A 21,146-nucleotide genomic window follows, 5' to 3' on the forward strand; every position below is an offset into this window, starting at 1 on the left:
ACACAACTCCAGGGAGACTAGAAAATGGGAACCTTGGAAAGACCCAAGGATCACCCAATGACAGAGAAATGGATGAGATCTGCATGAACAACCTGGACGACAGTGGGAGTGATGAAGGGCAATATTTGAGGGAAAGAATGCTTAGGGGATCAGGAGATCCCAGCTGGATCAAGAACAGAAAGGGAGAACAAGGAATAACAGACCATGATAAATGAAGACCACATGAGAACAGGAATAGGCAGAGTGTTCAAGAGGTCCCCAAAAATCCACAATGATATATCTCCTATAGACTGCTGGCAATGATCGAGAGAAAGCCTGATCTGACCTAGTCTGGTGATCAGATGGCTAAACACCCTAACTGTCATGCTGGAACTCTCGTCCAATAACTGAAGGAAGTGGATGCATAGATCCTCAGCCAGGCCCCAGGTGAAACTCCAGGTGTCCAACTATCGAGAAAGAGGAGGGTCTGCAAGAGCGTGAATTGTTGAATCCAAGATTGCAAAAAGCATAGGGACAAATAGTCAAACAAATGGAAGCACATCAATTATGAACCAAAGGCTGTGGAGCCCCCAGCTGGATCAGGCCCTCTGGTTAAGTGAGACAATTGAATAGCTTGATCTGCTTGGGAGGAACCCAGTCTGTGGAACCAGGGTCTGTCCTTAGTGCATGAGCTGGCTGTTTGAAACCTTGGGCTTACACAGGGACACTTTGCTCACTCTGGAAGGAGGTGACAGGACCTGCCTGTACAAGACACACACACACACACACACACACACACACACACACACACACACACACACAACCCCACCCAATTCTTTGCTGGGCAGTGGTGGCGCATGCCTTTAATCCCAGCACTCAGGAGGCAGAGCCAGGTGGATCTCTGTGAGTTCGAGGCCAGCCTGTTCTACAAAGTGAGTTCCAGGAAAGGTGCAAAGCTACACAGAGAAACTTTGTCTCAAAAAACCAAAAAAAAAAAAAAAAATCTATCAGAAACATTATCATTGTTAAAGAACTCATGACAAATACAGCTTTAAAAAATCAAGAAGGGGGAAATTTGTGTCAATTTGAGTATGAAAAGTAGCTGAATCAATTTTCTTGGGATTAAGGTTTCATCCTGTAGTCTGGGGATAGTAGAAGAATAAAGAGGCTTCCAGAATGCTGAGGAGTTTAAAATGTTTCAGCAATGTTTTCAGACCTGCTGAAAGCTGCAGGTCTGGAACCTCACTCCAATTTAGACAACTATCTTCTCCTATTGGGAAATTGACTGTTGAGTTGCCAGCTAAGCAATTCAGAAACAGAATATTCCTTACAAGGTTTTTCTTTTCTTTCTTGTTGGGTTTGCTGTAAACAGACATAGCTCTTAATAGAGTTGTTATAAAACTTCTGAAATGCATAGCAACAGAAGTCAGTAAGTCCCAAAGTTGAGAGACAGCTATTAAAGAATTACACTCATTTCAATCTATCAAGAACTTTCAGAATATCGAAGCTGTCTATAAGCTCTAAACTTTAGAAATGATTCGCGTACTTCCTGTCTAGTTAAGATAATCTTTCTAATAGAGATAGTGATAATAATTGAGAGTAAGAAATAGAAAATTATTCTGTCTTGCTAGAAAGTGTTAAATCTCTAAGTGTTAAGAAATCTTTAGGTGTTTGCTAAGTTAGATATATGCTAATGGTAGCCCTATATAAGTTTGAAAAATAGATCTATAGAGTTTCTTTAAGAATATAAGCTTGCAAGAAGCATCTAAGGTAGTCTTAAGACATGTAGTAATAAACTTGTAAGAAGTAAATATGCTAGTTGTAAATGTAAGTTTAAATAAGAAGATAGAATGAATATAAGAAGTAAATAAGAGATATATTTACTAAGGAAGTCTTATAGCATTTCCTTATAGAATTTCCTTAAGGATATAAGTAAATAAGAAGTATATAAATATATGTTATATGTGAGGTTGTAAAAAATGTAAATGTTGAATGGGAGTCTAAATGCTTTGCAAGATATGTAAAGAAATGTAAATGTTAAGTGTGAGTCTATTCTTAATGTATATGGTGAAAGAACCTGAGACATGGTAGATAGTGTCATAGTAGACAGCAAAGCATGCAGTCTGAGTGGTTTTCAAAAGCTCCAGAAGCCACTAAGAAGCTAAAAATGGTGGATATCAGAACCAGCACAAGGCATCTGTAGCTGAGATCCATGGAAAATCAACGCAACACAGAAAAACCTAGGCTAACATCAAAAACAGTGCAGTTTAAAATATTACTGTAACTGAAAAGGTCTCTAATTTGAGAATGAAAGTTGCAGAGATACTTGTTGGAACTAAAATTGTTAACTGCAAAAAGTTTTGGTTGTAAAAGTCTCTTCCTATTTGAATGTGAAAGCCTAATACCAAAATTTACTTTTTTTGAACTTAAAAAATGAGATAAAACTACAAAAAGATTTTTGTTATGGATTTCTTCATATTTGGAAGACTCATACCAGAATTTATTATTTGAATTTTGGGACTTAAAAAATAAAATAAACAATAGTGATTTCATTGCTATGGGACTATTTTGAATTTACTTATGGTAATGACCTAGTAACTGTTTTCTGGAATTAGTTGTGTTAAAAATTAAACTGCTTAAATAAAGAAGTTTATTTCTACCTACAGTCAAGATACAGTTTTATGTATGCATATATGTTTTATTAACTGTTGATTCATGAACTGTTTTATGGGACTGTTTATGTAAAAATGGAATTACTTATGGAACTGGTTTTGTGTTACAAATGGAACTGTTTAAATAGAAAAGTTTGAGTTTGCTAACTAGGTTTGAGTTTGTTTAAACAATTAAAAGAAAAGGAGTTATGAGTGAATTAAAGTTGAATATATGTTTGAGATTTTGCTTAAAAAATTATAAAGAAAAGGGAGAGTTAATATTACTTACTCTATTTAATTAAAAAATTGAGTGGATTAATGTTATATTTTGTTAGTAAGAAATACAATTAGTATACTAAGATTACTTTAAAGTGTAATGAGTTTTATTATGAAACTGCTTTTGGAAGTTTTGCTAAAAATTTTCAAAGTATTAATGGTTAGATTGAGAATATTGCTTTTCAATATGGACTTGTAGGAATTGTATAAGTTTGGATTTTCTTCTAACTAGGTTTGAGTTTGTTTAAACAATTATAAAGAAAAGGAGTTATGAGTGAATTAAAGTTGAATGTATGTTTGCAGAAATTATGTTTAACCTATTGATATTAATGCACCTTGGTTTTGTGAAGTTAAGAAAATATTAAAATTTGATGTAAAAAGATCAGAAGTTTTTCCTATGTTCTGTTAGCAAGAAATTCAAATGATTCTATTGAGTTAAAGTTGTAAGACTGAGAAAATTGTTAGCTATATATAACACCATTCATGTTAATTCAGATGGTTCTGTAAAGAGTTTTGAGTTGTAAGATTGGGAGAATTGTGACTATGTATAGCAATATTGATGTTAACCTGTTAATGATAATGATGCAGCTAAGGGATTCTTTAAGTTTGCAATTGCATTAAGTTTTTGATTTAGAAAGGGCTTGATGTAGCTAAGACTGCTGTAGTCACCTTGGACCTAATCCAAAAGAGAAATGCCATCTATATCATCCTCTACTCCCATCCTGGGAGGTGTAACAGCTATGGAGATTGCTCTAAGCTATTAATAATGAGTTATTTTTTATATATTAAGAAAGGGGGACCTGTGGGAGCCCGTCTTCAGGTTCCTCCATGGCTTTACCCAGCAGGTCCGCATAGAGAGGATGATTAGGTCCATGGGCCTGAGTGCAGGTGTCTGAAATGGTCTGCACTTGACTATGCTGGGGGGAGGTCTTTTGCTCCACCCTTTGGCATCTCTATAAATACCCTGGGGCATAGACAATCAGGGCTCATTGGAATAGGTTCCAGGTCCTCTCCAGTCTAGCCTTTATTTTCTATCTGTTTATCTCCACAATCTAAATCCTTCTATCTAATATTTTCTGCTGCTCACACTCAAAACTCTGGGGAACTGTGGGTTTGGTGGTTAAATGCCTTACAATCACCATCATTTCATCACCTCTACTACCATCAAACATGGCCATCCTACTATAACCAAACATTACTATCTTCATCATCAATATCATCATTAACACCATTACTACCAACACAATTAACTCTGTCTTTAATATCATCAGTTAGCATCACTACCACCACCATTATTAACATCACCACTACCAACACCATCATCTTCATTACCATCAGCAGCAGCAGCATTAATAGGATCATCACCATCATCATTAACACTACCACCACCAACACCATCATATCACTATAAACTAACACTATCTTCACTATCATCAGTATCACCAATATCACCATTGCAGCTATTACCAGCATCATCAAAGATATCATCATCGTTATCAACACTAGCTTAATAATAATCAGTACATCAACACTGTCACAATTATTAACACTCTTACCACTACCACCATTGCTACCACCAAAATCATTAATATCATTAACATGATTACTACTATCAACACTGTGAATAACACCATTTCTATTAGCACTATGAACACCAACATCAACACCTTTAGAAGTCCCATAAAAATATATAAATTCTAAGGGCAGATACCTTTTTTGTGTGTTTCCTGCTATGTCTCCCACTGTCTGGCACAGATTAGGTGCTTGATGAAGGTTGTTGGTTGATGAAACTGCTATATTTACTATGACAGCCTATCTTTCAGTACATTATATTAGAGGCATTGCTGTGGATATCACTCTGTATAAATAAAGTGCTGATTGGCTAGTAGCCAGGCAGGAAGGATAGGGTAGGCAGGACAAGGAAGAGGAGAAGGCTGAAAACAGGAAGGCTGGGAGGAGACACTGCCAGCCGTTGCCATGAGAAGCAACATGTAAAGACACCAGTAAGCCACAAGCCACGTGGCAAAGTATAGATTAATAGAAATGGGTTAATTTAAGATAAGAGAAGTAGATAACAAGAAGCCTACATGGCCATACAGTTTATAAGTAATATAAGCCTCTTTGTGCTTACTTGGTTGGGTCTGAGCGACTGTGGGACTGGTGGGTGAGAGATTTGTCCTGACTGTGGACCAGGCAGGAAAACTCTAACTACAAGGCATTGACACTTTTCATGCTCCTTCTAACATAGATGTCACAGACTGGTACTTACCTGTGGTTCTGGGGAAGGAGTGAGCCTCAGAGGTCCCCTGGTTTACTGTGATAGTCCCAGTAGCTAAAAAGAAACTATCATTAGTGAAAAAGCAAGGCACTCTCATAGCAGAAATACCAGAAAAGATTAATGTAACTTTTGCACAGACTGAAAAATTGTCTTGGGACTGTCTTGGAAGTGCAGAGAGAGAAGGAGGTAAATAACTGCCCTCTCAGATCCCTTGCTCCAGTTAAAGAACATGAGAGGCATTAGGAGGGGTCAGCTCCTGCTTTACTTGGTGTAAGATGGGGAGTCACTGGAACATCTGTTGAATGCTCAGGGCTGGTGATAACTGCAGAGCTCTGATGGGTGAAACCTGCAGTAACAACAGAGGATAAAAGACTGTCAGGGTTGAGAGAGAGAAATGTACTGCTGTGGTTTGAACGCAAAATGGCATTCACAGGCCCCAGTGTCCAAACAATTGTTCCTCATCTGATGGCACAGTTTTGGGAGGCTGTGAAATCTCAGGGACATGGGACCTAGTTATAAACCATCAATGGTGGGCTTTTAAAGACATACTAACCTGGGTTTGGTTTAGAATCTGCGCTTTCTGATCTGCAACAAGCCCAGTCATGAGCTGGCACTGCTAGGGGAGGGTATGTTTCAACCACCTTCCCTCCATGATAGATTGTCCCTCATAAAGCTACGAGCACAAATAAACACATCTCTACTTAAGTTCCTTCTCTCGGGTATCTATAATGACAAAAGTAACTGATAGAAATACTAGAGAGACTTAAAGATAAATAATGGATTGGTGTTCATGAAGTAAGGCCTATCAGAAATACTCTATTGGATAAGAGTGAGGTCAGTTCAAACTGAGGAACAGATGAGATTCCAATTTGAGTCAGCACCTATTGAGCACATGGCTAGCCTCTTAAGAGCCAGGCAAGAATGTGTGTGACCAAAGCCAGAGAGTAGATGCTGCCAATCTAAGAAGAAACTTCAGCCACATCCAGATGCTTACCATTGACATACAGGCTGTCCCAGTCCAAGGTGTAGGGATCCAATCTGGTGACACCATGAGTCAACCTACTCAGCTCCCAGTATAGCTGCTCCCTGTCCAATCTGTGGCCTTTGGGGTCAGGGTGATATGTGCAGATGGCATCCACTCTGGTGGCTGTTCCATCCTTCTTAGACCTGGGTAAGTATAGAACATAATTGTGGTAGCTCTGCCTCCCACTGTTTGTTCTTTTCTTTCTCCTTCTGCCAGGCCCTAACTAAAAAAGTTAAGAAATTCTAACAAAGACATTGCCTTGGAGGAAACAAACACCATAACCAATAGTTAGGATCACAAGGACAGCCACCTTTGTATGTTGTGGAAAAAGCCTCTTTAAACATGTGACAGACAGAGAGAGGGTAGTATTGGTAGGGGTTAGAAATCCACATGATGCCAGGGTAGCTGAGTCTTGTCACCGATTCTGATGGACATGAGGTTCTGAGAGCCAAGCTTTAATGGGCAGAAGTGGTCTCAGAAGAGATGGTCTTAACATTGTAATTCAGAGAGCTCTCATTCAGAAGGCTAATGTTAGTTACCTCAGGTCCTATGGAACACTAGGTCTGGAGATTTCTAGGAATAATCACAGCTCTTAAATTGTTGAGGAGAAACGCCTATTTTGAGGGTCTGTTTGAAACAATTGCTGATTCATTTTGACATAAGAAAGCCTCAATGCCTTACCATTGTGTGTGTGTGTGTGTGTGTGTGTGTGTGTGTGTGTGTGTACATGTGCATGCATGGGCATGTGTGCATGCATACGTGCTGTTAGAGAAGGAACTCAACCTCACACTTGCAGATTTCAAGCATTTACTCTATGTTTCATGTATATTCCAACCCCTCACTAGTGAATTCTATATAGGCATTCTGTTGCTGAGCAGCATCTCCAGCCTTCCCTTTAAAATTTTTTTTTTAAATTAGTTTTTTTGAGACAATATTTCAATAATTTTTCTAGGCTGGGTTTGAACTTGCTATCTCTGAGACTGTTTCCTGTGCAGTTTAATAAAGTTCTTACTGAACTCTTGGATAGCAGTAATTTTTCTAGGCTGGGCTTATACTTGCTATCTCTGAGACTGTCTCCTGTGAAGTTGAATAAAGTTCTTACTGAACTCTTGGGTATCAGGATGATAGACTTTCCCAATCAGCATTAGCTGCAAAGTACTGATCCAGCTAACCAGCCAGGGAATGAAGTGCTCTTATGCCCCATGGCTGCAAATTCAACTTTTATTCAAGTGTAATAATAATCATTTACTCAACATTTCTCAGGCAGGGGCCCAGCCCTTTGTATTCATAACTGTGATGCAGGAGAAACTTAAAGTAATAAAATTGATGTTATAAACGATTTACTAATAAACTTGCTTAGAAAATATTGTTGCATAATGTAGAATTTAACTAAATGAAAGCCTCCTCTATATCACTGGATAATATATAGTGTGCTAATGAAAGTTTCTAGGAACTGTTGGAAAGAAAATTTTGTACCATAATTAAAATTGAGGGTTGCAGAGAAAATGCTTCTGCTAATGCTTGCTTACTGAGACTGATCTCCAAATAGGTTCATTCCCATGACAAAGGGGACAACCCTGACTCATAATTAGCCATTAGGCCCTCCCACTGTCCAAGAATATACCTCTAATAGCATCTCAAGGGGGCAGCTCAGGCTCCTAACTACCATTAAGTCCTGGTCAGCCCCTATTTCCCTTGTGCTCTTATAAGGAAAAATATAATTCTACAAGATGGGGAAGATTACCCTGGGTAACAAGTATTTGAGAAGAACAACACCGGTGTACTTAAAAATTAATTCTCATAATGTCTTCATTGTGTAAATCTCCCATCTGCCTAAATAGCCAGGTTTGCAGTCTCCTGGTCTTGTTTAAATTGCTCAAAGTGTAAACTGAGGCCAGGACCTAAATGAGATTTAAGGATGGCATCATATGTGGAATATACAAGCCTAAGGTCTATATAAATTGGTAAAATTTCTGTTTGAGGCTGGTTCACTTTTGTGCATTAGATGGAACTAACCATGTACTATTATTAAAGAGCATTTTTCTTCATTAATCTCTAACTTTGCAGAGTGATTTTTCATTAGGAAGGCATATTAATTCTATAACAAATACATCATTCATCCTCAGAGGAATCCTAATAGGTTGATATTGCTCAGTTCCCACAGTGATTATCAAGGTGATATATGTAAGACAGTACAATTACATAAAATTTAAGTTATGAAATATGAATGTATAAATATATATAATTAATATATAAATATTAGATATTTAAGTGTTATTATAACATAAAAATATAATTATATTATATGCTATGTTATTATGCCTATTATGTGCTGATGGAGAAGAAACCTAGGGCTCACCACAATGTAGGCAAGCACTCTAACACGGAGTCATAGCCTAGCCTTACATATAACTATTTTTTTATTTCTAGGACCTAGTGGATACTATGCAAAAAACACTCTACCAGTGAACTATATCTTTATCCCCTACATAAATATTTTATGTAAGTATTTTATAGTTTACTTATATAATTAATTACCATGATTAATTAGTATGTAATATGTAGTTTATAATAATGTACGTGGCATTTACAGAAGTATATACATGTGTACACTATATATGTGTGTTTGGGTCTGGTACCTGAAATGTTGCAATTATTCTGTGAGACCTGACATAAAGCATTTATTTATCTGCACCTCGGTTTCCCTTTCTGTTCCTACTTCATGAAGCTTTTGCTTGAACTGATTAATTATTAAATATAAACACTATGAACTATTAATTGTAAAATAGTTCAGGGTTTTGGTGCTTAATAACACTTAGCTGCTGGTATTGTTGATGCTTCATAGTCAGATGGTAGTGATTATAAATACAAACAGTCGAACAGTTGGGGAGCCCACTGCTCAGTTCCACCCACCTGTTTGGCTGAGTTTGTGTTGGGATAGACTCACCTGAGTGCCACCAGTGCACAGCCTGAATAGAGGGATCCCATACTGCTGTTCTTGAACAGGGGTTTGAGCTATGAGAAAGGAGAGGGAAAATTAGAACGAAACACTGAACAAAGCCAGGAGGAGCTGTGACTCAGGTAACAGGAGCAAGACCAGAGAAAGGTAAAGCTTGGATGCAATGGGCAGGCCTCTCACCAGGTGCTGGAGGACTCGCTCAAGAGTGTTGAATTTCCTGGAGCCATGATACAGCATATATTCCTTGAACTCCAGGTTAGTGATGGTGAAGTTGAGGGTGAACTGGGCAATGACAGGCATGGCCACTGCAATCAGATGGGAAAAAAGAAGGTCATGTCTATGTCACAGTTGATCTTACCTCTAAGACAACTTCTGAGGACCAAGACAGGAAGTTTGAAACAAGAAATCAGATCATGGTACTTAGAACAGGAAGACCAAAAGCCTCAGAAGAAACAATGCACACATTGTTTATGTATTAGCAACTATGGTCTTTTTCACTTCCAAATAGGTAGAGATTCAGGTGCAGAGTTCTCAAGAGCGCCAAATGCTGATGTAAAGGAAGGCTTTGGATGGTGAAAGCACAATGTTAAAATGTGTGAACAGAGCTACTGAACTATGGCAGAAGCGTGCCATAGACACAGAGAAAGTACTAGTGTAGGTCTGTGAACCAGGCCAACAGGCTAGGAATTGAGGTGCAACCCTTAAAAGCTCCCATCAAAGGTTAAAAAAAAGAAGTTTCATGGTTTGGAGGAAAGGAACAGAAAAAAATGTTAATTCAAGCCTATTCAGTATTTAACAAATGTTTTGAACATGAACCTAACTGCATCCCTTAGAGAAGCCTTCTCTCACCAATTCAACCCCACTTTCTCAAGACTTGTCCTTTGATGAATACATCACCCTGTAGAGGCTTTGTTACCATGGTTATAGGACAATGCTGAGCTAGACTTAGTTTCGAAACATCCTGATCTTATCACTAACCATTTATATGTGGATGTATCCCTGACAGTCCCTCACTTCCATCCACTGCAAATAAGGAGAGGCAAAATTATGAAAGCTACATGACTGTAAATAACAAAGGAGATTGCAATCAAGAGGAAAGACAGACAAGTTAGAAGCCAGTCTGGGCTGCATAGCAAAATCAGTATCAAAATAAAAAAGAAGGGGGACTATGTGTACACATAAGTGGTAAAATACTTGCCTAGCATGGCCCCGAGTTTGATCCCTAGCACTGAAAAGAGAAAAGGAAGAAGGAAAGAAAAAAAAGAGAGAGAGAGATCCCTCAAGGGCATTGGAATGAGTAGAAAAAAAGCTGAGCCCAAAAGTCATACCTTGTATTTTCCCATCTATGTAATGCCCTTAAAATAATATTACTACAGAGAAGGAAAACATAAGTGATTGTTGGTGGTTGGATTGGTAGGAGGAAGAATTTGTGGGGATTGAGCAGTTCTAGACCTTGACTGTTGTAGTGGCTTCAGGAATCTGTTCATGTGATAACTGCTATAGAAACACATATATGGACAGGTGCTTATGTAACTGTCACCCACCAAGCTACTTGTCAACTTGGCAACCCCAGAACAGTGGTTCTCAACCTTCCTAATGCTGTGATCCTTTGCAGAGTTCCCCATGTTGTGGTGACCCTCCCAACCATAAAATGATTTTCATTGCTACTTCCTAACTGTAATTTTGCTACTGTTATGAATTGTAAAGATGTAAATATTTTTAGAGCTAGAGATTTGCCAATGGGGTAGTAACCCACTAGTTGAGAACTACTGCCCTAGAAGCAACTGAGAGAAAAAAATCTCCTTTGAGAATTGCCTCAATCAGATTGGCCTGTGGGTATGTCTACAGGTCTAGGTATGAAAGAAAAATAGGTGAATGATATAAAGGAAGTTCATACTAATTTCCAACAGCTCTGGAATCTATTATTATTAATTCAAAACAAAAAATTAAAAAATATAAAACCACACAGCATATAGCATGTCACATGGGAAGGATGAAACTTCATAAAAGTCTATCTTTTGTAGACATATTCTCATGTACCCCAGGCTGCTCTCAGCTCTCTATGTAGCCACAGATCCTTGATCTTCTGATCTTCTTGTCTCTACCTCTTGAATTCTACAGGTGTGTGACTCCACACCTAATTTTATGGGGTCCTATGGATTGAACATAGGGCTTTATGTGTGGTGCGGGAGTAGTCTGTTAACTGAGGAACATCACTAGTGCCTCTCTTAGTGTTTTTTATTATTAATTATAATTGCCTATTTTACTTTGTTACCAAATGCACTGAACTTGTGATGAACTATATGTGACATATTCAACATTTTATCCCCTATATATAGTACAAAAGAGATGCTAAGTAAATATTTCCTGATTAAACCCAGGATGTAGGGTTGCAAAAAATGGCTCAGGAATTAAGATCACTTCCTGCTCTGTCAGAGGACGCAGATTTCATTCACAGTACCCATCCAGATCTGGTTACTCACAAATTCTTACAATTCCAGCCACAGGGGGTCTGATACTCTCTTCTGGCCTCTGTGGCCGCCTGCATATAGCATAAACTCACATAGATATGTACATATTTACAAAAAATAAAATTAAAATAAATCCAAACCCTGAGCTTGAGCCTGTTACTCAAGCATTGTACTACTAAGCTACAAGTGGTGGCATTAAGGAAGTGACCTTAAAAGGTCTTAGTGTGAAATTTTAAATAAATGTATCATTTGGTAGTTGAAGAAACTGAGGCACTGAGAAGATAAACAAGTTGTCCAAGATTGATATGAATGAAAATTTGAGGGTGGCATATCTTCTGCTCTTGAGAAACACACAGAACAGGAAGTACCCATGAACATTTCCCATGAACTGAGAAAGTTGGCTTCCTAGAATGAGTTGTAGAGAGAAGTCACCTACCTGTAGAGAGATTAGGGTGTTCTGTGGAGGTCCCTGTGAAAAACAGAGAAGAGGTCACAGGCGCTGAGAAGACATGGATTAGAGTAAAAACATGGTATTTGAAGTAGTGCATGAATGTCCAAGAGAGTATCTTTGCTCTCCAAATCAAGCCATAAATATATATAGCTGTGGTTGTGATAGTCCAGCTTTTAATCTACTTTTTTCTTCTCCATGACCTTGGATTCAGTAGGCTGCGGATCAGCTACTGCTCCCACAGGGTGTGGTGAACCCAATCATCAGACTTTGGAGTACTCACTGTTGGGAGAGGTAGCAGAGGTTCGATGGGTAAAATCTGCAATGAGAAAAGAAAAGACTTGGGATGCAAGGACAGAAATGTTTATGGTATAGCTGAGACCCATCAGTACCATCTCTAGCTGAGACTTCAAGTCTATACAGTGGAACACTTAGAATCCAGGGGTCATTGGCTGGGCTGTGGTGGCGCACACCTTTAATTGCAGCATTCCAGAGGCAGAGGCAGAGGCAGAGGCAGAGGCAGAGAAATAGTCAGGAGGATCTCTGTGAGTTCCAGGCCAGCTTGATCTATAGAGTGAGTTCCAAGATAGTCAGGACTACACAGAGAAATGACAAACCTTGTCTCAAAGAAACCAAAACACCAAAAAAAAAAAAAGTGTCATCAAAAGAACTATATTCTCATGGACTTAAAATTTAAACACAACCCAATTCTACTGTAGTATATATTTGTAAACTGTTACTTTTCAAAGTCCATAGAGAGGAAGATGAAAGATTCAACTTTTTGTTTTGTTTGTGATGGAATGGAATCTTTATTTTATTTGAATTAGAATTAAGCAGGTCTTAAACTCTCAATGTAACCCAGGCTGAGCACAACTTGCAGAAAACTTCCATCTCGCCTTTTGAGTACTTTGACTGCAAACAGGGGCTGCCTCACCTGGTAAATGCTTCTTGTTTCTGCTTCTGCTGCTTCTCCTTCATTTTACTCCCTTATTCCTTCCCTTCTCCTCTTCTTCCTCATAGTGCTAGAGATCAAAGCATGACCCCTGAACATACCAGGCACACTCAAGGACTACAGGCATGAGCCATCACTTCAGCTCAGTATGAAGTTTCACATGAACACTTCTGATGGGAGTAGGGCTCAGAGACTATGGCCCGATGCATAGCAAGCATGACAGAGACCTTTTAGGTCCACATAGATATGATATAGGCAGATATTGGGTATATACCTCTAACCCCAGCACTCAGGCGAGGCTGAAAGGGGAATCATCAGTTTGAAGGTAGACTGGGTTATAGTTCTAGGACAGCCTCAGTCACATAGCAAGACTTGCCCCAAAGTAAAACTAAACAATGAACACCCCTAGACTTGAACAACTACTAAACCACCATTGGCTTCAACCAGAGGTGGTTGTGGGTGTGAATAGAGGAAAGCTTTTGTAGGTTAGATACATATTTAAAGAATTCCTTTGTAATGCAGTAATACAGAGAAAAGTGAATGACTTGAAGACTCAAAGCTTCTGTGTCAGCAGCAGGTAGTTACTCAGGTGGAAGATGACACCTAAGAAGGGTCTTGTGACCAAGCAGAGAGCCCACTTATCTTAGGGTAACGTTCTCATCCTCAGCTTATGGTTCCTAAGAGGATAATCACCATTGATGTACAGGCTGTCCTTTTCTAGAGCAAAGGATCCTAGGTTGGTGACACCGTGGGTATTATGACTGAATTCCCAGTACAGCTTCTCTCTGTCCAGCGTACGGTCCATGGGATCAGAATGGTGAGTGCAGACAGCATCCACTCCAGTGGCTGTTCCGTCTTTCTCAGGCCTGGGCAAGGAAATGAGACAGAGACGGGGAGATGGAAAGTCCAGGTTGGGGCTCACAAAAGTTTCACTGAGGGAGAAGAGAAGTGGGGCTACTCATGAACAATGAATGACCTTCGTGGCAGAAGAAAACAATAACAGAGCCAAGGACCTTGTGAAAAAGACAGCATCGAAACATGCCAGTATCTGTGCTATCCTTTATCGTGACATCTATAACATGACTTAACATGCTGTACTAAGAAATGTGACAATGGGGGTGGGAAAAGACGTTTGCAAATAAGGTAAAAAAACAAGCAATTTCAACTGGTGTAACTACTATTCAACCATTGAATGATGCCAGATGTTTCTCCACATCTCTATCTCTATGATTTATTTTTGTGTGTAAAATTAATCAACAGTTTCAGACCTGTGATGGTTAATTTTAAAAGTCAACCTGCCACAAGCTCAAATTGCCTAGGAAAAGTCTTAATGAAGAATTAATGCTACCAGGTCAGATTGTCACCAAGCCTGTTTGTTAATTGATGTACGAAGACCCAGATCACCATTGGTAGCATCAATCTTGAGCCTATAGGAGTGAAGAAGGCTAGCAAGCAGCCAGCAGACAGATGGGTGCCTTACTTTTTCTCTACTCTTGACTGTGGGTTTGATGTGACCAGTTGTCTCAAGCCCTTTCCACTGTAACTTCTCCACTCGCTGGATTGTAGTCTAGAACTGTAACCCCAATAAACATTTCCTTATGTGTATTTCTTTTTTTTTTGTCAGAGTATTTTACTACAGCAACATAAATGAAATTATAACAAAACATAACAGGAAGTGCTTAATAAAATAAAATATCATTGTCTTGTGAAAAGAAATGGAGTCTACACTTTCCAGTCTGAAAGGGAAAGGACTGGAGAGAAGTTGGAGGTCACCTTCTCCCAGAACACTAGGAGCAAGGAGTTAGGAGTGAGTTATCTCATGGTGATTTTCTACAGGCCTTGCATAACAACTCTAAAGCTCTTACCTCAGTGAGATCAGTCTACAACCAGAATAAAGGTGCCCGATACTGGTATTCTCGAACATGGGCTTGAGCTGTGGACAAAAGAGAAGATGATCTAAGGGGCCAAGAGGTACAAGACTGAGATTGGACAGGGTGAGTGTGAGAGAGTTCTGACCAATCGATTCAAAATTCTCTCTGTGCTGTTGAATATTTCAGATCCTTGGGATCCCATGCCCTCTCTATGGCGCAGGTTGGTTATAGTGAAGTTGAGGGTGAAGTGTCCCAGAGATGGGGTTGTACCTGTAGCAGAAAAGAGGAAATGGGAAGTTTAATATGCACCATAACCTGGATGGCTATAGTCAAAGGAATGGCTGAACTTAGCTGCTGTGTAACCAGTCTTCAGAATCTCTCATCTTACAAAACTAAAACTCTAAATAATTAAACAGTCCCCATTTGTCCTTCTCTAACCTTCAGCAACCACTATTGGTACTTTTGGTTTATATGAGTTTAACTATTCTATACCTCTCATGAGAAAAATCATATAGCATTTCTCTTTTTGTGAGGATATTCTCAATATTACCTATGTTAAATGTGAGAATTTCCTTCTTTTTAGGGCTAATAATATCTGACTGCATAGATACACTGTATTTACTTTTATCAATTAACATACTCACATATACTTGGGCTCCTTATGTATTTTGGCCAGATAATGCATGTGGGTGTGTGTTATTTATTCATTTATTTACTTACTTAGAGGTGTGCAAGTGTGTTGTATTGTGTGTGATGTATGTACAAGGGGTGTGTGTGTGTGTGTGTGTGCAGGTGCACATACCTAGGCATGCATGGAGGCCAGAAAAGCCTTGCATTGTTTTGTTCTGTCTCTGTCTGATTTTTTTGAGACAGGGTCTCACTGATTTTGGAGGTAGGCTTACAACCAGCAAGCCCCAGGGATCTTCCCATTTCTGCTTCCCATAGTGCTGGGGTCACACCTGACTTTTCACAGTAAGTGCTTTTACACCCGATCCATTTCCCCAGACAAAGATACTTATTTCTGAAGCTAAAGTGATAGAGTCACTGTACTATATTTTTGTATCCCCTATAGCATAAGGTTGGACTATGTGCTCCAAGCCTGCCCAAGGGCTTCAGTTTGACAGAATTTATATCTGTGGCACATGCCTGGAGTCTTTCTAGACCCTATGCCCATGTCTGGGAAAAATAAAGAGATAGGACAATAATCACAATCATGACTATGATCCACAATAGTTTTCTAATATTCAAATAGAATTCATGCATGAACATAAACAGATTGCTTATTCATGAATTCAATCATTCAATCTATAAATAAAAAGTGAATATGAAGTAGGTGATACACGAGGAGTGAATAAATTAAGTAGAAGTAAATCCATAGAGGAAACAAGTAAAGAATTAGTCATCATGATGAGAGTAAAAAGCATGGGCCAGGTGTGAATGTAAAGAAAGGGTTGGTAATAGAAGGTAGTCTAGAAAAGTCTTTCGGACCCTTGAGATGAGATTTGGAGATTGAGAGATCAGAGACAGTTGGCCTTCATAAGTACCTAGTGTAAAGTGCTGTGGTCGGACCGAGGTTTGGTGCTAAAAGAACAAACTAGTGTCTCAGGTGGCCCAAGCATAGATTGTGCAGAACAGGTTGAGTGAGGAGCAGATACCATACAAAGCAGTGTGGCAGTATCACAAACTCTAGAGTCATTGTTCTTAGCTGTAGAGCTTGGAGTAGGCGGTGTGGAAAGGAAGAGTTGATAGAGCTGCTCTGGAGAACTTATGGGAATGATATTGTAAATTTCTCTCTTATGGAGTTGATTCTAGGGAAGGGGCTCCTGGAGATATTGGGACATCACAGTTTTGAGTACTCACTGCTTGTAGTAGGGATCCAGTACCGACGGTTATAACCTGCAGATAGGAAAGAAAGAGTAATGATAAGGGACTGTTATGTAATCACTAAGAGATGAAAAGAGGGTAGACCTGGAAGTTGAAGTCATTATGAAACATTCTGAGACTTTATTATAAAGAGTAATGACTACATCTTACTTAGCCCTTATTATGTGCCTTGTCCTGTGATAATAGTCATGATAACTATCATCACCATTAATTTTACTAAAACAATATATAATAATATAGATGGCAAGATGGTTCATTGGCTGAAAGTACTTGCCACCAAGCCTGGCCATCTGAATTCAATACTTTTGACCCACAGGAAGAAGGAGAGAACTGACTCCCACAGTATTCCTTTAACTTCAGCATGTACATGAGGACATGCATGTACACACAAACACAAGTAAGTAAACAAATAAATATAACTTTTATTTAAATATTCAGGTCACCACAGTTGTTGGTCTAAAGTTTATGAGTTCCCACTAGCTTGGTTTGGTTGTCTCTGTAGATTTCCCCATCATGATCTTGATGACTCTAGCTCATGGACTCTTTCTTCCCTCTCTTTGACTGGATTCCTAGAACTTGGCCTGGTGCTTGGCTGTGGATCTTTGCTTCTGCTTCCATCAGATACTGGATGAAGGATATATGATGACAGTTAGGGTATTCACCATTCTGATTACTGGGATAGGGACATGGGATAGGACTAGGCCCTCTGCACAAGTGAGACAATTGTGTAGCTTGGTGTGTTTAAGGGACCCCTAGCGGTGAGATGAGGATCTATCCCTGGTGCATGAGCTGGCTTTTTTGAGTTCATTACTTAAGACAGGACACCTTGCACAGCCTTGATGCAGGGTGGAGGGGCTTGGACCTGCCTCAACTGAATGTACCAGGCTTTGCTGACTCCCCATGGGAGGCCTTACCTTTTTGGAGGAGGGGAATGAAGGGTGGATTTGGGGGGGAAATCTGGAGGATGAGAGGGGGATCTGTGGTTGGTATATAAAATGAAAAAAATTCTTAGTAAAGAAAAAAGAAAATAAAAAATTAGGGCATGATATAATTATTTATTGCAAATATAATCTTACAGCGATGCGGCTGACTGCACTGGGCCTATCAAAATCAAACATGAATCAAGGAAAGGTTCATGGAGCCCTTTATTTCCTTGATGAGCTTTTGGCAACTGATAAAGTCTGGGAGAGGAATAGTCATTGCTTTTAGTTGTGTACTAGATGGTAAACCCACCCATCTTCAATGCAGAGTCCTGAATGTGGGACTGCACATATGGTCCTTGTAAAATTAGTGGATCACAAAATAAAATAAAAAAAGACGTGAATGTGGGAAAGGGACCTGTAAGGAGGAGGAAGGCAGAAAAAGAGTGGGAGGGAGGTAAGAGAGAGTACAGGGCTAGAGTGAACAGAAGACATCATATATATGTCTGAAACTGTCCAAAAATTTAATAAATAAAAATAAAATGAAAAATAATTTCAAAATTAAAAATATAAACAATAATAACTGATGTCTGTGTTTTGATGGGGTGATACTATATCACAGCAATAATATTTCATACATTGCAAAGATAAAATCATATATTTATGAATGAGTGTGTGCTCTAAGCATATTTATTTTTTCTCTGTTGGGGAAGATAATTTAAGTCTATCTTTGCTCGCTTAGTTTCTTTTTTCTTAACAAAATTTTTTGATACTACCTTAGTGTATGTATATTACTTATAACACAGAATTGATAAAATTATGGCATGTTGTGGGAGAGATATGTAGTGATAAAAATAGAGATTTGTGAAGATGGCTCAGTAGTAAAAGTGTTACTGTAAGTCCTGGATGGCATTCACTGTCAACTTGACACGGTCTAGAATTATCTAGGAAGTGAATAACAACTGGGGAATTACCTAGGTCAGATTGATCTGTGAATATATCTCCTGGGGATTGTCTTGATTAATTGATTCAGGAAGATGCATCCCACCGTGGTTAGCCCCATCCCTAGGCAAGTGGTAGTCCTGGGCTGTGTAAGAAACCTAGTTAAGAGGAAGCCTACCTGCCAGCCAGCAAGAAGCATCCTCCACATTTTCTACCTCATTTCATTGGCTATAAAGTATGCTTTCTGGTTAGAGATAGGATATCCACAGGAATATCCCAAACAGGGAAATTCCTTGATATAAAGACAAACCTAGATCCTCGTGCAAATTATGCAAGTTACCTGCCTCTGAGGTTCATTCCAGGTGGAAAAGGAGGAGGAGGCCAAGAAAAAAAAAAAAAAACTTTCTGTAAATGTTTTTATGGAGGAGGAGGATAAAGGAGATAAGAAGGGGAAAGGGTGGGGAAGAAGAAGGAGGGGGAATGAGAGAAGGAAAGAGAAACAGGAAGAATAGAAGGAGGAGGCCTGAATTCAGTTTCTACCTTGATTTCTCTCAGGGATAGAATATGATCTGCAATTGTAACACAGACCCTTTCTTCTCTAAAACTGCTTTTGGTTAAGGTATTCAACAATTATAGAAATGAAACTAGATCATTAAAGTATGATGACCTAAAATCATATGCCTAGATCCCACATAAAAGCTCAGCATGTAGCCTGAGTGTCTCTAAACTTGGTATCCTATGGTGAGATGGGGAGCAGAGAGAGGAAAATCTCAAGTAGTTCATGGGTCAGCTATCCTGAAGTATATGTTGATGAATGAAAAAGACATCATGTCTCAAACAAAGGCAGGATTAGGACCTGATGTTGTCTTCTGACTTCTACACATGTACTGTGGAACACACACACACACACACACACACACACACACACACACACACACACATACACACACACACTCACTCACAAATACATGCAGAGACAGTGGGGGGAGATATATGGCTTGAGAAATGGGAAATTTTGATGAAAGGAATAAGATGCTTTAATGGTGAAAAATGGGGCCTCAAATGTAATTGCTAACATTGGATTTGACCGAAACTGGAGAAGAAGATTTATTTGGAGTGTGTGCATATTAAAGATTGAACCTAGAGCCTTGTGCATACTAGGCAAGTGACCCACCTCTGAGCTACACCCTAAAAAGAAAAATAAGGGGAAAAGAAAGCCAAGAAAAGAGCTTTGCATTACTATTTCCCTGGAGGATAAAGAAGATAGGGAGGGGAAGGAAGGGGGAGGATAAGGAAGAGGAACAGGAGGAAAAAAGGAGGAACTTTCCAAGACTACTTTTCTGGATCATTGATTCCATTTCTGATATTCTATCTAAAAGTTGGGCTAGCTAGTAAAGAGGACCCTAACAAAGACACAGGGATCGTCCAATGACAGAGAAATGGATGAGATCTACATGAACAAACTGGACATGAGGGGGTAATGAAGGGCAAGGGTCAGGGGAAAGAGAGCTTAGGAGGGGAGCGGGAGATCCCAGCTGGATCAAGAACAGAGAAAGAGAACAAGGAAAGAGAGATCATGATAAATGATGACCCCATGGGAATAGGAAGAAGCAAAGTGCTAGAGAGGTCCCCAGAAATCCACAAAGATACCTCCACAATAGACTACTGGCAATGGTCCAGAGAAAGCCCAAACTGACCTACTCTGGTGATCAGATGGCCAAACACCCTAATTGTCATGACAGAACTCTCATCTGATGACTGATGGAAGCAGATGCAGAGAGCCTCGGAGCTCCAGGAGTTCAATTGGCAAGAGAGAGGAGGGATTGTATGAGTGAGAGATAATGAAACCATGACTGAAAAAAGCATAGGGACAAATAGCCAAACTAGTGGAAACACATGAACTATGAACCAATACCTGAGGAGCACCCAACTGGATTAGGCCCTCTGGATAAGTGAGACAGTAAGTTTGAACTGTTTGGCAGGCCCCCAGGCAGTGGGACCAGGTGCATGAGCTGGCTGTTTGGAGCTTGGGGCCTATGCAGGGACACTTTGCTCAGTGGGGATGAAGGAAGGAGGGGACTGGACCTGCCCAAACTTAATCTACCAGGCTGAGCTGAATCCCCAAGGGAATCCTTGCCCTGGAGGAGATGGTAATAAGGGGTGAGTTGGGGGGAGTTTGGGGAGAGGGAAGGAGGAGGGAGGACAGGGGAATCCGTGGCTGATATGTAAAATTAAAAATAATAAAAAAAGAAAGTATAGATCAGATCTACACAAAACTCTGAAAATCTCCAGTTTTTTTTTCTGTATTATCTCATTTGACTTTCAAAGTAATCTCACATCTATATTTTTACTCATTTTTGTAAATCAACAATAAAGCCTGGAGAGATTCCCTGACTCATCAATCATCACACACACACACAAAATAACCTGATACTACATAGTATTCATACTGTGAAAAACGCTTTTTGTTAGCCCAAATTTTGAAGTAACT

At 39.4% G+C, this 21,146-nt stretch overlaps 1 protein-coding gene across 1 annotated transcript in view; it reads right to left on the reverse strand.

The window, feature by feature from the left end:
- Muc16 (mucin 16, cell surface associated) overlaps positions 1 to 21,146 on the reverse strand; it is a 197,643-nt gene that overhangs the window by 139,736 nt on the left and 36,761 nt on the right. The window contains 9 exon segments of the mRNA XM_036192391.1: positions 5,472 to 5,530; positions 6,179 to 6,351; positions 9,156 to 9,223; positions 9,348 to 9,472; positions 12,075 to 12,137; positions 12,370 to 12,405; positions 13,732 to 13,904; positions 14,904 to 14,971; positions 15,055 to 15,179. Of these exon segments, the coding sequence (XP_036048284.1) occupies positions 5,472 to 5,530; positions 6,179 to 6,351; positions 9,156 to 9,223; positions 9,348 to 9,472; positions 12,075 to 12,137; positions 12,370 to 12,405; positions 13,732 to 13,904; positions 14,904 to 14,971; positions 15,055 to 15,179 (890 nt within the window).

Source organism: Onychomys torridus, chromosome 7, assembly GCF_903995425.1.
Source record: "Onychomys torridus chromosome 7, mOncTor1.1, whole genome shotgun sequence".
Taxonomy (NCBI): Eukaryota; Metazoa; Chordata; class Mammalia; order Rodentia; family Cricetidae; genus Onychomys; species Onychomys torridus.